The following is a 17,649-nucleotide window of genomic DNA, read 5'->3' as shown; positions in this document are numbered from 1 at the left end:
AGTAGAGTTGTTGCCCTGGACAGGGCTGTTCATAGGCCAGGCTGTGGACCATAGGGGAGGGTCATGGGGACCCAGGAGTCGTCCCCTGACACCCAGTACCTGAAGGGATCCCCACTGCCACTGCTGTCATCACAGAAGTGGCAAATTCATGCCCGTCCATCGAGGTACAAGAACCTGATGGACAATTTGTTCCCATCTTTAGTGGAACTAAGCCACCTACCCTGTTGATGGCGACAGTGACCACTGATGCCAAGGGGAAAGGTAGGGAAATCAACCCAGGACAACTGGCTGGATTGTCAACTGCAGGGGAGAGTGGAACTTTACCACCCCACATCAGCAAACCTGGATGTGGAGGCCTGATGTCATATCTGTGCATATCCGATCCCGACCCGACTCCCGGACCTCCTTCCTTCACCACCTCCGGAGTCCTACCCTACCACTGTCCATTCTGATATTCACCTTCGGTCCTGACACCACACCTCCTCTCACCCCCCCCCCATGCCACCTCCACTCCTCCATCCCTCTCCTGCCCTATCTCTGTCCACTCTGACACTCACCTCGGACCGAACACCACTCCTCTCGCCACCCTCCTACTCTCCTCCCATCCGCTCCGATACTCACCTTCGGACCTGACACCTTTCCTCTCCTCCACACCTTACCTCCTTCCTCCTTCCTCTCTCTTCCCTCTGGCCCTCTTCTGTTGACCCCCCGCCAAGTTATGACCTTCTGCTGCTGTCCCATATTTCGTACTTGAACACCGCTTGTACCTTTGCTCCGAGCCTCCATCATAGCTCCTACCTCGGACTTTGACTCCACCTCGGCCTTAGTCCATTGCATTGGTGACCTCATACTACGCAAACACCATTGCCAATATCCCTCGGACTTTCAACCCTGCCTCCGCAACCTCCGTAAGCTCCGCAACCTCCGAGCTCCACAGATCACCTTCGGCACTTTCGCCGCTTGTAATGTATCTCTCGTGTTTTCCCCTCATCCCTATTTGGACTGCTGCTTCTTCCCATTCTAGCCAGTTAGTCATCATCCCCACTTCTCCTCATCCTCCTGCCCCTCTGGGCCTTGCCCTCCTTACCTCCTTTCAGATGTACCACAGGTTCTGCCTTATGACCTTCGGTACCGCTCTGCTTCGGTCTTCCCTTTGTTCCCATTCGGATGCCTTTGTTCCAATTCGGATCCCCTTTGTTTCCTTGTGCTTTTGCCCTCTCGTTATATATATCGGCGCCTGTACATACTCATTTTAGGCCTTAGTCTAAAATCGACCTGAAATGCCCCCTAGAGACTTCCTGCTCGCCCCCTATGAAATTAAGGACCAAATGGACAAACAGCAATGGCACAGCACTCCACTTGAGTCGCTGAGGCCAAGGTCCCTCCTTGCTAAGTCTCCGGTTCCCCTCCGGAATCGTCCACCCTCGCCCCATTCTAACACCTGAGAGCTCATAGAGCTCTCAGAGCTCTCAGAGCTCTCAGAGCTCTCAGAGCTCTCAGAGCTTCAGTACTTTGAAATTGCAGGTCCCCTTCTCTGAGAGCTCCAAAAAGAGGCCAAAGCTCAAAAAGCTCTGAGGACTCATAGAGGTCTATTTGCCCACAGGGAACTATTACCTATATGAGCTCCCTGAGTTCATCTTGAATTTCAATATTTCTGTCATCTCAATTCTTCACCAGCAGAAATCATAGACAAACAAGATAACATGTAGTATTTTTTATTTACATGTCATCGGTATCATATCGGACAGGACGAGAGGTTTGAAAGGTTTTATAAGCAGGGGCACTGGTGCAATAACCAATTTAGTGGCACACAGACATAAGAAAACATAACTTACACTCGTAAATGTTGATATACTGCACATATGTTTTTCCACAATGCCTGAGCATTGTGTTGCTCATTAAGCCAATCAAAGTACTCATTCATGTGGGTGTCATAGACTTCATGGTAAATTGTTGCACTGAAATTGTGGTGCCCCCTGGCATGGAGGTTGAGTATATGTTCAACCTGAATGTCATGTAGTAGTCTCCCAGTGATTAGTCATTGCCACTCACCACCATTGCTGCAAACCAAATCAGTTGAGGGAGTAACTGATTATGCTGGTCTTCAGTCAGCCCTTCCCATGATGATTCCCAATCAACATCCCTGTACACAGCCTGGAAACATTGCGAAAGATATTGGCCACATCATCCCTAACAAGTGCTAAGCAAGAGCTCTCCATTCAAATCATGCAGCTTACACCGGGATCTTCCCATTCCTGAAAGTAGAAGTTGGTCACATCCAGGAGGTGGGTTGCAAGGTCCACATTGCCTTCACAAGGATCAGGGAGGAACCCATACTCTTTGTCAATGCACTTCCTGGTAAAAGTCTTGATTATGTCATGAAAAGCAGATGGCTTGTCCTTGCTGATCTTGAAACTGTTAGTTATATAATGAAGTGCAACAAATTTGGCAATTTACTTGTAGAAGATGAGTCCCTTGTACAAGCTTATGGTCATTCGGAGGGAAATTGAACACCACATGTCTAGCTGCAAGATTGAGGAGGCGATTCCTTTCTGTTTTGTTGGGGAACAGCCAGTTGGTTGCCAGTAAGAAACAGAAGTGATGCTTGATACAGGAAAGTATTGTGTCAAGGTCTGTCTGCTGTGGGGCAGTAAGGTTCTTGTTGAGGGCAAGACTTGCAGACACTGAGGGTGGATCAGAAGTTGATGTTGATGTTGACATGCACTGTAAGGTGGAGACCGGCTGTCTGAATAGTCTGGTGTCAGGGCATGCCACGCTGCTCTGCTCCGCGCTGCACCCTCCTGCTGCCCCTCTTTCCTTCTTCCCCCTCTTTCCCTTTCTCCTTTGTCTTCCTTCTTTCCTTTCTTTCCTTTCTTTCTTTATACGGACGACCTCTCCCCTTACCCATGTAGCATGGACATGTCCGGCGCTGAGTACCCTGCATGGATACTGTGCTGCCAGATATGCTGTGCATCTTCACTTGTACTTCTCCCCTCTGACACCTGGGACCGCCCACGGAGCCATCTGCGATAACCTGGCTCCACCCGGGCTGACGTGGCACCCCCCATGTGACCCGTTCCCACCTGTATATAAACCGAGCCGAAGCAGAACCGAAGAAGCAGCCTTCTTCTCACTACTGCTTCAGGCAAGTGTCTTACTTTAGTTTAGCTTAGTCTTTCATCCTAATAACAATCACTACTGCTTCAGCCTAAGAAGCCGGACAGGGATGCAAGCCCAAGTAAGGGCCGTTCGCTATACATTCCTGCCACTCTGCTGCTGCCCAGGCTGCTAGTGCTGGGGGCTACGCCGCTATGTCAGGGACTGACCCGGGGTCGAGAGCGTCCGGGTATATCACTGTCAGGGTCGCATCCGCAGTCGAGGCAGTCCGGGCGTAGCGTCCGGTGCTGAGGACCTCACGGGGGGTGGATCAGGCGTGCGTACTGGCAGCCCCGATGTGGGACGGCGATCCCTGGCCACTTAGACTGAAGTGGGAATGTTGAGTTGTTATTAAAAGGGGAACTATGCTACTTACCTGAAGTGGGAATGTTGAGAAGAAGGTTACTTCTTCGGTTCCCACCCCAGGTGTGTTTATATACATGCGGCTTGGGTCACATGAGGTCCGCCACGTCACCCCGCATACAGCCGCAGTCACCCGGGTGTCCCCATGGGGGATCCCGAGGGTGTATGCTGCATGCACGCGCACTAGGTTGCACCCTAGAGCCGTCCGGGGTCGTCCGGGGCTAGGCATGTCGTGTGTGCGTCGCGGGTGGGTCAATAATACATGGATATAGGGGAAAGGTCGTCCGTGTGAAGTAGAAATAGAAATAGAAATAGAAATGGAAATAGGAGTGGAAGTGGGAGAGGGATAGAGGGGAAGGGGTATGAAGGAGGGGTGCAGGGTGGAAGAGGGGGAACCGGGTGAGGTGGGCCTGGGTGGAGGCGGGTCAGGTGGGTGTGCCCTAACATCACCCCCTCCTTAAGCCGCTTCGCCTCGAAGCGGCCAGGGGGTTTTCCCTCTCTCTCCCTGGGGCTTGGGGGTGCGCCTGGTGGAACTCTTCGATTCGGTCGGGGGCTGTCAGGGATGCGTCCGGGGTAGAGGAGGCCCGGGTGAGACGCCCGACACTAGAAGCCTCGCGGGGTGTGGAGCGGGCGTGCATACTGGCGGGCCCGGCTCAGGAGGCAGTCCCTGGCCACTTAGACTGAAGTGGAAAAGGGTGTTATTATTATTAAAAGGGGATACTATGTTACTTACCTGAAGTGGAAAAGGGTGAGAAGAAGGCTACTTCTTCGGTTCCCACTTCAGGTATGTTTATATACATGCGGCTTAGGTCACATGACGGGTGCCACGTCATCCTCGCATACAGCCGTAGTCACCTGGGTGTCCCTGTGGGGGATCCCGAGGGCGTCCGCTGTGGGCGCGCGAGCTGGACATAGTGGGGGTCACCCGAGGCGCCCGGGCTGGGCGTGTCGTGAGCGTGCTGCAGGTGGGTCAATGGTACATTGATACAAGGAAAGGTCGTCCGTGTAGAATAAAGAGAAAATAAAGAGAAGGTGAGACAAGTAAAGAGAGAGTGGAATGGAGGAAGAAAGAAAGAAGAAGGGGGGAAGGAGGTAGGGGAGGACTGGGTGGCGGGGTACCGGGTGAAGTGGGGCCGGGTGGGGCCGGGTCAGGCGGGTGTGCCCTGACAGGGGCGTGTGTCAGCCGGTCCCGGGGGAGCCATTCATTTTCGGAGTTCGGCCAGCCAGAGAACTTTACCAAATACCAGAGTTTCCGGCGTAACCACTTAGAGTTTAATATTTTCTCCACCTCATATTCCTCTTCTCCATCTACGAGTTCTGGGCCTGGGCAGGGGTCAGGGGGTCGTTCTGGGATTTCGTCTGGGTGGTGGGGCCTTACGTTCGTCACGGACACGACTGGGTGTTTCCCCTTCTGTTGGGCGGTAAGCTGGAGCTTGACAGCGGCCAGGGAGACAACTTTGACGATTTTGAAGGGGCCTAGCCATTTATGGTCCAGCTTTTTGGTCGGGCGGTCTGTCGTGTAGTTCTGGGCATTGAGCCAGACCTGGTCGCCCTCTTGGTACTTAGGGGCTGCCTCACGACCCCGGTCGTAGTAGCGGGCCATCTCGTCCGCTGCATGTTCCAGTGCTGCTTTCGCCTCCTCTTGCATCTTCATCATCCTAGATGAGAAGGCGTCAGCGGCTTCCACCTCGGATGTGCGTGTGGGCTCTGTCCCCATCCTGGGGTGCTGTCCAGTGTCGAGTTCGAAGGGAGTCTGGCGGGTGGAGGAGTGGACTTGGTTGTTGTAAGCGAACTCTGCTAGCGGGAGCCAATCCGCCCAGTCATCTTGGCGGTGGTTGACGAATACCCGGAGGTAGGCTTCGATCTCTTGGTTGACCCGCTCTGTTTGTCCGTCTGTCTGGGGGTGGTAGGGTGTGGAAGGGGTTAGCTTGACTCCCAGGAGGTCTGCGAGTTCTTTTGAGAAGCGCGAGACGAAGGCGCTTCCCCTGTCACTGAGGATCTCTTCAGGGAGCCCATGATGTCTCCAGACATGCTCCAGGACGAGCCGGGCGATCCCAGCCGAGTCTACGGACGTCACAGTGGGGACCGCGTGGATACGTTTCGACAGGCGGTCCACTACGACCAGGATGGCATTGTAGCCTTTCGAGTCTGGGAGCTCTCCCACCATGTCCACTGAGATCACCTGCCAGCGATGGGTGGGGACTTTGTTTGGGGTGAGTTTTCCAACTTTCCGTGTGGGGAAGGACTTGACACGGTTACAGGTGTCGCATCCGCGTACGTACCGCCCGACGTACTCTGCCATCCGAGGCCACCAGTAGTCGTGGGAGACGAGTTCCAGGGTTTTCCATCGTCCTGGGTGCCCCGTCGCCCGCGCGTCGTGGTGGAGCCGTACCAGATCATGGCGGAGTTGCAGGTCTTTCGGGACGTACACCCTTCCCTGGTAGAGGACTAGTTCTCCTTGTCTCTCCCACTCGTCCGACCTCAGCATCCCCTCCCCTAGTTCTCTCATGGCTTTCACCACCCGCTCATCCTGATCCTTCGCTTCTCCTATCCTCCTCAGGATATCTGCCTCCTCGCCCTCTACTGAGACTGCCTCCGTCGCGCGGGCCTCGAACCAGGCTGGTTGGAGGAGTGTGAGCCCCTCATTGTCATCCCTTCCCTTTGGGTGGTCAGGACAGCGGGAGAGCGCGTCCGGTTTCCCCATGAGCTTCCCTGGGCGATGGACGAGGGTGAAGTAGAAGCGGGAGAGGAAGAGGGACCAGCGTGCTTGGCATCAGTTAAGTCTCTGGGCCGTGCGGAAGTACCCCAAGTTGCGGTGGTCAGTGTAAACCTCGACCTTCTCCTCGGCACCCTCTAGGAAGTGCCGCCATTCTTCGAGGGCCCGGACGATCGCGAGCATTTCCTTGTCGTACACCTCATAGTTCCGCTCTACGTCCGTAAAGCTCTTGGACATAAAGGCTACCAGGTGGAACTCTCCATCCGACTGGAGCTGGGAGAGGACCGCACCGGTCGCGAAGTTGGAGGCGTCACATTCGAGCCTGAGAGGGCCCGAATCTGTGGGGAAGGAAAGGACGGGGGCAGAGGTGACGGCTTCTTTAAGGGCGTGGAAGGCATTGTCTTCGTCCGGCCCCCAACTCCAGGCCTTGGTCTTCCGGGTCAGCGCATGGAGGGGTCGTGCCTTTTCGGAGAAGTCTCTGATGAATCGACGGTAGAAGTTCACGAACCCTAAGAAAGATTGTACCTCCTTCACCTTGGTTGGGGTCGGCCAGTCGAGAACTCCACGGACCTTCACCGGGTCCATTGCAACGCTGCCCTCAGAAATGACGAGACTGAGGTACTCGATCCGGGTCCGCTCGAACTTGCACTTTTCCGGCTTCAGGAAGAGCTTTCGCATCCGCAACGTCTCTAGGACCTCCTGGACGACCTTCCGGTGTTCCTCCAGGGTGGAAGTGAAGATGAGTATGTCATCCATATAACAGATGACAACCTCCCGGTCGATGAAGTCCCAGAGGATGTCGTTCATCATCGTTTGGAAGGTTGCGGGGGAGTTGCACAAGCCAAAGAACATCACCATGGGCTCGAATAGCCCCCGGTTGGTCGTGAACGCTGCCTTCCACTCGTCACCATCTTTGATCCGGATGTTGTTGAACCCCCAGCGTAGGTCTAGGGCCGAGAAGTACTTGGCCTTGCGGAGGCGGGTGAGAACGTCTGAGATGAGTGGGAGGGGGTACGAGTTCTTTACCGTGATTTCGTTCAGTTTTCGATAGTCTTGGACCAGCCATAGCAACCCATCCTTCTTTTTGACAAAGAAGACCGGGGCTCCCATCGGAGACTTGGACGGCCGTATGCGCCCGTTCTGCAGATTCTCGCATAAGAACTCGTCTAGTTCTTTCTGTTCAGGGCGTGAGAGGGGGAAAGTTTTCCCTCTGGGCAGTTTAGCGTCCGGCACCAGGTCTATGGCATGGTCCCAAGGCTTCCGGGGGGGTAGTCGGTCGAAAGCCTCTTTCGAAAACATGTCCCGGAAGTCTTGGTAATGACCTGGCACTAACTCCTCGAACGATGCGGGCTCTGCGTCCGGCTCACGAGCCTCTTGGGCCATTCGCTGGGAGGGCGTTGTAGTCGCCCTTAAGTCATGCCCCCACCCGGAGGGGATGATCGCAGCATAGATCCCGTCCCCGGGTTCTATCAGGGGGTCCTGGTCGTCCGGCACCCGTGGTGACTGGCAGGACGATGGGCAGCGGGACATGATAACCCTCTGTCGCACCCAGTCCACTTCCGGGTTGTGGTGTAGTAGCCACGAGTGCCCAATGATGAGGGATTGTCGTCCTAGGTTCGCAACAGCAAAACGGGCCCGCTCTGTGTGTCTCCCAAATGTTAGGAGGGCTTCTAGCTCCTCAGTTATAGCTCCATTCTCATTTGGGGTCCCATTGACATTACGGACGGGGATGGGCTGTGGGAGCGGGGTCGTCTCGAGCTTGTGCTTCCGAACGAACTCGGGGCTCACGAAGTTCCCGGTGGCCCCGGAGTCTAGGAGGGCGGACACAGATACAGAGGCGAGGGAGGTCAGGGTGGTCAGCTTCACGGTAAGGTTGAGTGACCTGGGGGACTGCTTCGAGAGGACGTAGATAGCAGGTGGGGATACCGCTACTTCGGGTGCTACCCTTGAGTCTCTCTTGCTTTCACAGGCTGAGGATGCGTTTTTCCTCTTTTTCTTTGCGATAACTTGGTGGAACTTCTGCATTGGTGTTGGCTTACACGTGCTGCGGTATCTACACGAGTTGTCCGCTACAGGCAGCTGGGACGCATCCCTCACCAGTCGCCCTCCTGAAAATCCTCTTGGGGACCTTCCTCTGGCCCTCTCTGCTCCGTCTCTGGCTCTCCTGTCAACTGGCTCTTCAGTCCTTCCATCAGCGCCCGGAGGTCTTCAGGGTGGAGGCGTCGTACCCGACGGACTTTGGGGTGCTGGCACTCCCGGGCAACATGCCCTGGGGCATTACAGTTGTAACACAGCCCGTTCCTCCTCTGGTCGATTCTTGAGCGATCGAGGTCCATTGGCTGCGGGCCTGCTCCACTCGCATGGCGGGCTATAGGAGTCGGGGGTAGGGGTATGGGTGCGGGCGTGGGGCGTGGGTGAGAGGGGGTGGTAGTTGGTAGGGGTCGTCCCGGCGGGAGTGGGGGTCTAGACAGGGGTGTGCGGGGCTGTGTTGCCTGGAAACGTCGCCATTGGTTATCTAGGAGGGTGGCTTCGCGTTTCCATTCAGCCCAGGTGGTGGGCGTGGGGCGGAGGCGGTAAATGCTCTCGCGGAGCCGGGCGTTGATTGCTTGCTCGAAGCGGTCGACTAGCCCAACATCACCTAGCCGCGAGGCGGGTCCTAGTATTTCAAACTCCTGGATGACTTTATCCACGGAGTTGCTCCCTTGTCGGATGTTTGCCAGTTTCTGCCGGGCTGTGGCTTCCCGGTTCGGATCCTGGAACATGGCATCGAGTTCTGTGTTGAACTCGTCCATGGTGAGTGCGGGTGAGCCGGCCGTCAGCAACGTGATGGTGCGTTGTGTGGCCCACGCTCCTGCGGTCCCTCCCTTCATATAGGAGAGCACGAAGAGGATCTGCGAGAGGGCGCTGGGGAACTCGGCCGCGCGGACGTGGAAGTAGATACCACATTCAGCTTTGAAGCGGTCAAGATCCTCGCTGGCTCCCGAGAAGGGGGTAGGAGGGGCAACCTTGGGGCCCTTGGGTCTGGGCGCAGGTGTTGGCATAGGTGGGGGGGCAGGAGCGGGTATGGGGGCGGGTGCAGGTGCGGCCCGGTTCAGGGTGTGACTTTCGACAATGGCCTGTAGTTCTTCAAACCGGGCCAACAGGTCGTCATACTGCTCTTCTGACACCATGGCAGGGGAGGAGGTAGAGGAAGGGTAGTTGAAACCTTCTTCTGCTGTCAGGGTCGCGTCCGCGGTCGAGGCGGTCCAGGCGTAGCGTCCGGTGCTGAGGACCTCACGGGGGGTGGATCGGGCATGCGTACTGGCAGCCCCGATGTGGGACGGCGATCCCTGGCCACTTAGACTGAAGTGGGAATGTTGAGAAGAAGGTTACTTCTTCGGTTCCCACCCCAGGTGTGTTTATATACATGCAGCTTGGGTCACATGAGGTCCGCCACATCACCCCGCATACAGCCGCAGTCACCCGGGTGTCCCCGTGGGGGATCCCAAGGGTGTATGCTGCATGCGCGCGCACTAGGTTGCACCCTAGAGCCGTCTGGGGTCATCCGGGGCTAGGCATGTCGTGTGTGCGTCGCGGGTGGGTCAATAATACATGGATATAGGGGAAAGGTCGTCCGTGTGAAGTAGAAATAGAAATAGAAATAGAAATGGAAATAGGAGTGGAAGTGGGAGAGGGATAGAGGGGGAAGGGGTATGAAGGAGGGGTGCAGGGTGGAAGAGGGGGAACCGGGTGAGGTGGGCCCGGGTGGAGGCGGGTCAGGCGGGTGTGCCCTGACAATCACCCAGGGCTGAGGGCCCGGTAGGGTGCAGCGCAGGCATGCGTAACAACGGGCCCAAAGCAGGCAAGGGTCCTTGGCCACTTAGGCTAAAGTGGGAAGTGTGTTATTATTATTAGCAGGGGAATGTAAGCTACTTGCCTAAAGTGGGAAGTGTGAGAAGAAGGTTACTTCTCAGTTCCCACTTAGGCTGTGTTTATGTACATGCGGTTGGAGGTCACATGGGGAGCACCACGTCATCTACGTGCACAGCCATGTCTGCCCGGGCATCTCCGTAAGAGGTCTCAGGGGCATCCGGTGTGTAGGGCGTCACCCAGTGTGTCCGGGTCCGGGCGTGTTGCACAGTCTGGTTAATGGTACATTGAGCAAGGAAGTTGTCCATGTAATAGAAAAGGAAAGAAGGAGAAAGAAGGAGAAAGAAAGGAAAGAAGAGGAAAGAAGAAGGGGAAGGAAGAGGGAGAGAAGGGAGGAGAGAGGATGGGGGCAGCGGGTGAGGGTAGTGGAATCGGGTGGGGTCGGACCAGATGGAGTGGGGTCAGGCAGGTGTGCCCTGACACGCTACCCCCGCCTCTCCTGTACCGTCCCTGACATCTGGCACTAGGGCAGAATTCATGTGATGAAATGTTCAAAGACTGCCATGATGTTGAAGGTGTACATGATTGGGCCATTGTTGGGACCCCAAAGGTGTGTGACCAGGTATGGCGACCACAACCACTCTGAAAATGTGGAAGTAAAAGAATAGGTTGGATAGACATTACACATTACCTTTGGTCCCTTTGTAACTCCAACAACAGGGGGCTGTTCCCTAATGGGATGTGTGCCAATCCATGCCACAACTGGGTTATCATTCTCATCATCGCTTACTCGCTATAGGTCAGTTTATCAGTGGATTGCAGGGGGTAAAATAAAATAGAGAAGGAGCTATTAGAACACATACCACTAGACCACAAGCAGATTTGCTGTGTCCAACAATGATGGATTTTTTCCTTGGGTGTCGCACCAGTGGGTGTGAATTTATAGTGAAATTGTCATATCCATACAATCCCGACCTCCGCTCCGGGCTCCTGGAACTCCAAACTCCGACTTCCGGAGCCCTACTTCCCTTCCATCACTTTCTCCTTGCCGACTCCCAAGAGGTTATCCCACCTCCGGCTCAGACACCACCTTCGGTCCGACTCCGGAACATTCCGGGTCCGACCCCAACCTCGACACCTTCCAGACGAGTACGCAAAACCTATGCTCCCGACTCCGGACCTCCGCTCTGGAATCCCGTTTGCGTCTCCGTCTCCGGAACCTCCGGTCTTAGCTCCGACCTCGGACTTTGACCCCACCTCCGCTTATACCCATTGTATTGGTTAGCCCATTCCATTTAATTATGTTTGCCAATATTCCGGAGTTTCACCTCCGAGTTCGGACTTTCCGGACTTACTCCGGACCTTGCAACTATTGCATTGTCCATTTCAATTCCGCTATTCTCCCTCATTCCTATTTGGGCTGCTGCTTCCTTTCTATTCAGTCAGCTAGCCATTCCCCACTCCCAACCTCCTTCCTTCCTCCTTGGGCCTTGGCCCTTCATTCCTCCTTTGGGAAACACCATTGAGTCAAACACTTGACCCTTGGTGTTGTTCCTCTTTCCATCTCCCTTTGTCTCCTTTCGTCCTACCCTTGTTCCTTTTGATTCCGGACCCCTCCTTATATACAATGTACCTAGTAACTTGTAACCTCAGTCCGAAATCGACATGAATTCCCCCCAAGAGACTTTCCCTCTGCTAGATCCGAAATTAGGGACCCCTAGGACAACCAGCAATGGCACAGTGCTCCGCCTGAGTCGCTGAGGCCGAGGTCCTTCCACGCTAAGTCTCTGATTCCACTCTGGAGTCGTCCGAATCCGCCCATTCTAACAGAAATCAGGGGACCATTTTGAGTTCTATCTATACACTCACCCTCATCTTCATCCTCAGGCCTATCCACACCTTCGTTGGCCTCGCTGCCGTCACCATTTGTTTTGTCATGATTATCACCATCACCGTCCTCCTCCCCATCTTCATCTTCACCATCACCACTGTACTCAATCTCATCATTGGGCCCATCCTCATCTCCCTCCCTATCGGATATCTCTTCCCTGTCTAACAATGGAGCTCTAAACATGGCCTTCTTCCTGATTGTTGTTCGTTTCTGGGGTGGTGCTTGGCTGGGAACTTGTTAGAGGAGTGTGGAGTTGTCCGGAAGCGGAGAAGGGACTCGGAGTGGAGGGACCTTGGCCTCAGCAACTCAAGTGGAGCGCTGTGCCGTTGCTTGTTGTCTAAGGTGGTCCTTAACTTCAGGTTAGCAGGGGGAGTCTCTTTGGGGGACAATCCAGTCGTCATGGTCGTCGATTTCAGGCTGGGGGTACAGGAAACTAAGTACAGAGGATATATATAATGATACAGGAGTGGAGTCAGAGAAGGTGAGCAGGAAGTCTCTAGGTGTCAGGGACAGCTCCGAAAGCGGCGAGGTCCCTGCGTGCGGGACTCGGTGGGACAGATAGTGGCTGTGCGTAGTGGCGATCCCGTCGCAGGGTGAGCGTCCCTGACCACTTAGGCTGAAGTGGGAAGTTGAATTATCATTAAAAGGGGAAGCTACAGTACTTACCTGAAGTGGGAAGTTGAGAAGAAGGCTGCTTCTTCTGTTCCCACCCCAGGTGCTATTATATACATGCAGCTGAGGTCACATGGGAGGAGCCACATCATCCCTGCACACAGCCGCACTCCCCTGGGTATCTCCATGGGAGATCCCAGAGGTGTGCCGCTCTGTGAGTGGGAATGTGCGTGGTGGGCGCGGCGATTGGGGGAGCGGGGTTAAGTGTGTAGTAATACATAGAGAAGGGGAAGTCGACCATGGAATGGAAATAGAAAGAAAGAAGGAAATGGGAAAGAAGGAACAGGGAGTGATAGCAGGGGAGTGGAGTAGGGCGGTGCGGCACGGGGTCAGGTGGGGTGTGCCCTGACACTAGGGGGCATTTCAGGTCGATTTCGGACTGAACCAAAATGAGTATGTACAAGCGCTGATATATATAATGGAGGGGGCAAAAGCACAAGGAAAACAAAGGGTAACTGAATCGGAACGAAGACGTCCGAACGGGAACAAAGGGTAGAAGAAGCGGAGCGGTACCAAAGGTCATAAGGCAGGACCTGTGATACGTCTGAAAGGAGGTAGGGAGGGCGAGGCCCAGAGGGGCAGGAGGATGAGGAGAAGTGGGGAGGATGACTAACTGGCTAGAATGGGAAGAAGCAGTAGTCCAAATAGGGATGAGGGGTAAACGCGAGAGATACATTACAAGCGGCGAAAGTGCCGAAGGCGATCCACGAAGCTCGGGGGTGGCGGAGCTTACGGAGCTTACGGAGGCGGGGTTGAAAGTCCGAGGGATATTGGCAATGGTGTTTACATAGTATGAGGTCACCAATGCAATGGACTAAGACCGAGGTGGAGTCAAAGTCCGAGGTAGGGACTATGACGGAGGCTCGGAGCAAAGGTACGAGCGGTGTCCAAGTACGAAGTACAGGACAGCGGTGGAAGGTCGTAACTTGGCAGGAGGGTGGCGGAGGAGTACCAGAGGGAGGAGAGAGGGGAAAGGTAAGGGAGAAGGAGTGGTGGGAAGGAGAGTTGTCAGGTCCGAAGGTGAGTATCGGAGCGGATGGGGGAAGCATAGGAGGGTGACGGGAGGGTGGAGGTGTTGTGAAGGAGGAGCGGAGTAGGAGGAGGAGGAGTAGGAGGAGGAGGAGTAGGAGGAGGAGGAGTAGGAGGAGGAGGAGTAGGAGGAGGAGGAGTAGGAGGAGGGTGGCGAGAGGGGCAGCGTTTGGTCTGAGGTGAGTATCGGAGTGGACGGAGATAGAGGAGGAGAGGGGAGGAGGAGTAGAGGTGGTGTGAGGGGTAGAAGGAGGTGTGTTGCCAGGACCGAAGGTGAGTATCGGAACGGCAGCGGCAGGGTATGACTCCGGAGGTGAAGAGGGTGGAGGTCCGGAAGTCAGGTTGGGGTCGGGTCTGCACGGATATGACAGATCTCGTACTCCATTTCGCCTTCGATTTCTATGGGAGGCGGAGGTGACTGGTGGCGGTTCGGAATGATGTTCGGGATGGAGGGTTCGATCTGCGAGACATGGAACACCGGGTGAATGGCTTGCATGTTTTCCGGCAGGCGGAGGGTGAGGGAGTGAGTTCTAACACAGGCAATGATCTCGAATGGGCCAAGGTTCTTCTCGGAGAGCTTTTTGGAAGGTCAGGTGGAGCGGAAATACTTGGCCTTTATGTAGACTGAGGTTCCTACTTCGAAAGCTGGGGCAGGAGTCTGTGGGGCCCTGATAACAGATCTGAGCGAGATGCATTTCCTCACGAAGGAAGTGATGGAGGGAGTCGAGATCTACGGAGTACTCTTGGGTGCATACTGATGTCAGGTCTCGCTCCAGGTGAACGGTGATGTTTGGATGGTAGCCTTTGTTGGCAAAGAACGGGGAAACGCCTGTGGTGGCATTCGGAACGTTGTTGTATGCGAACTCCGCGAGAGGCAGGAGTTCGGACCAATTGTCCTGCTGGTAGTTACTGTAGATATGCAGGTACTGCTCAAGCATCTGGTTCATCCGTTCAGTCTGACCATCTCCTTCCGGATGATAACCGGAGGTGAAGTGGAGGCGGATGTTGAGGGCCTTACCAAGTGAACGGAAAAAATGAGAGACAAACTCCAGACCCCTGTTGGAGGTGACATGGGAAGGAACTCCATGCTTGGAGAACACATGGAGGAAGAGCTTGGCCAGTTCCGGAGAGGTGATGGTGTCGTGGGTAGGGATGAAAATGCACTGTTTGGACAGGCAGTCCACGACAACCAAGATGGAAGTGAAACCGGAAGAGGAGGGTAGCTGTTCGATGAAATCCATGGAGATGGAGTTCCAAGGACATTTGGGGATGGGGAGTTGTTTGAGTAAGCCGTAAGGCTTATGATGGGGAACTTTGGCATGGGCACAAGAAGTGCAGGAGGATACATAACTCTTGATGAAGTTACGGATGCCTAGCCAGGTATACTCATGATGCACTAGATCCAGGGTCTGGTTTTGACCGAAGTGTCCGGAAAGTTGGTGGTCGTGTTTGTCTCGCAAAACGCGGAGACGGAGATCACTAGAATCCAGGACGTAAATGCGGTTGTCCAGCCTTAACAGGCCTTCGGCATCAACGGACCAGCGGGAATTGGGGAGGTTGGGGGAAGCGAGATGAGAAGAGATTGTGGTGTCGGAGGAGAGGGAGGCTAGAATGTCTCGATGAAGAGCCTCTGTGTCGACGAGTATGGCTGCTCGGATTACTGTGGCAGCTAGGAACGTAGCTCGTAAGGACGCAGTGAGCTGCTCCAAAGTGAAGACCGGTCGGAAGTTCTGCGGATTGATGCGAGCGTAGTCCATATCCCCTTCTTTGGGATAGACGTCCCAGCGTCTAGTCAATGCATCTGGTTTTACTCTGAGTCTTCTGGGACAGAATCGGACAGTCATGTGGAACTGGGAGGAACTCCGACCAGCGGGCTTGCCACCAGGTCAAGAGTTTGGTGATGGAAAAATACTCGAGGTTCTTGTGGTCGGTGATGACGTCGATTGGGGTTCCTGAACCTTCAAGGTAATGACACCACGATCGGAATGCATCATGAATGGTGAGCAGTTCCTTATCATGGGTGTCATAATTGAGCTCTGGTGCCGAGAGCGTTCTCAAGCGGAAAGCGACGGGGCGGATCTCTCCATCATCACAGCAGATGGACAGGATTCCGGAGATTGCGTAGTCGGAAGCATTGGTTTCTACAATGAGGGGGGCGTTGGGTAGCCAATGTGTAAGGATAGGGGCAGAGGTGAAGGCTTCTTTCAAGGTGTTGAAAGCAGAGCAATGTAGGAGAAATAATATTCAAAGAATAAAACAATGATCTGTCAGAATAGTCAACAAACAGGTGACAAGTGTTAGAACGAGGCGGAAACGGATGACTCCGGAGTGGAATCGGAGACTTAGCGTGGAGGGACCTTGGCCTCAGCGACTCAAGCGGAGCGCTGTGCCATTGCTGTTTGTCCATTTGGTCCTTAATTTCACAGTAGGTGAGCAGGAAGTCTCTGGGGGCATTTCAGGTCAATTTCGGACTGAAAACCAAGACGAGTATGTACAAGCGCCGATATATATAATGGAAGGGGCAAAAGCACAAAGAGAACAAAGGGTGACCGAATCGGAACGAAGACGTCCGAACGGGAACAAAGGGTGAAGGGAGCGGAGCGGTACCGAAGGTCACAGGGCAAGACCTGTGATACGTCCGAAAGGAGGTAGAGAGGGCGAGGCCCAGAGGGGCAGGAGGATGAGGGGAAGTGGGGGTGATGACTAACTGGCTAGAATTGTTATAAAAATGGGGCCTAATTGGCCCATTTCTATAGCGTTCGGGTGCAGGAGGGGGCCGTGACATTGAGAAGATGTTACAATTGATGTAACAGGTGTTGTAACAAAGGTGTTTACAGTAACATTGACATCGGGTTTTTGGGTAGTAATTGTTGGTTAGGTTCTTCTTCTTTACATATCACGTGACTTTGTACTGTACAGAGCCCATAAGAGGCTAGAAATGGGAAATTCCCATTTCCATAACAAGAATAGAAGGAAGCAGTAGTCCAAATAGGGATGAGGGGGAATTGCGAGAAATACATTGCAGCACAGCGAGAGTGCCGGAGGCGGTCTGCGAAGCTCGGGGGTTGCGGAGCTTACGGAGCTTACGGAGGCGGGGTTGGAAGTCCGAGGAATATTGGCAATGGTGTTTACGTAGTATGAGGTCACCAATGCAATGGACTAAGACCGAGGTGGAGTCAAAGTCCGAGGTAGGGACTATGATGGAGGCTCGGAGTAAGGTACAAACGGTGTCTGAGTGTGAAGTACGGAGCAGCGGTGGACGGTCGTAACTTGGCAGAAGGGTAACGGAAGGAGGAGAGAGGGGACAGGTAAGGAAGAGGGAGTGGCGGAAAGGAGAGTAGTCAGGTCCGAAGGTGAGTATCAGAACGGACGGGGGAAGCGTAGGGGGATGACGGGAGGGTGGAGGTGTTGTGAGGGGGGAGCAGAGTTGTAGGAAGGGTGGCGAGTGGGGCGATGTTCGGTCCGAGATGAGTATCGGAACGGACGGAGAAAGGGTCGGAGAGGTAAGAGGAGGGGTGTGTTGCCAAGACCAAAGGTGAGTATCGGAACGGCAGCGGTAGGTTATGACTCCGGAGGTGAAGAGGGTGGAGGTCTGGAAGTCAGGTCGGGGTCAGGTATGCACGGATATGACAACAAGTTCAGATGTTTAACAGATCTCATGATCTTTATGAGACTGGACAGACATTAGAAGATCATTATAAATTATCTACACCCATGTAGCATGAGATTTAATCTACTACAAGCATGCCTAGAACCTGGCATAGGTGTAATATTCAAAGAATATATCCCTACAACAAGAAAATAGCACATAGACGGCAGAATAAGAAGGAACATTGGGAAAGAAATGTAAATATCTCGGGAACCAGTAAGCTTTTGACTGTAATCATTTTACCATCTGAAAGAACTGTTTCTTAACTTTATCCACGGTTTTGTTTCATTCTAAAAGCTTCAAAACCGACGGAGATATTGCTCA

The 17,649-nt window shown here is 54.2% G+C and overlaps 1 protein-coding gene across 1 annotated transcript; it reads right to left on the bottom strand.

The window, feature by feature from the left end:
* Positions 1 to 1,719: 1,719 nt before the first annotated feature.
* On the bottom strand, positions 1,720 to 2,721 carry EI90DRAFT_3120456 (uncharacterized protein; the record flags this gene model as incomplete). Its single annotated transcript, XM_039063314.1, has 5 exons — positions 1,720 to 1,783; positions 1,836 to 2,005; positions 2,053 to 2,154; positions 2,238 to 2,408; positions 2,458 to 2,721. The coding sequence occupies 5 exons, from the start codon at positions 2,719 to 2,721 to the stop codon at positions 1,720 to 1,722; spliced, it is 771 nt and encodes a 256-aa protein (XP_038918609.1).
* Between the last annotated feature and the right edge of the window lie 14,928 nt (positions 2,722 to 17,649).

Source organism: Cantharellus anzutake, assembly GCF_015039405.1.
Source record: "Cantharellus anzutake strain C23 chromosome Unknown EI90scaffold_13, whole genome shotgun sequence".
Classification (NCBI taxonomy): Eukaryota; Fungi; Basidiomycota; class Agaricomycetes; order Cantharellales; family Hydnaceae; genus Cantharellus; species Cantharellus anzutake.
The sequence above is the reverse complement of the archived record's forward strand: the minus strand, read 5'-3'. Positions and strand labels throughout refer to the sequence as shown.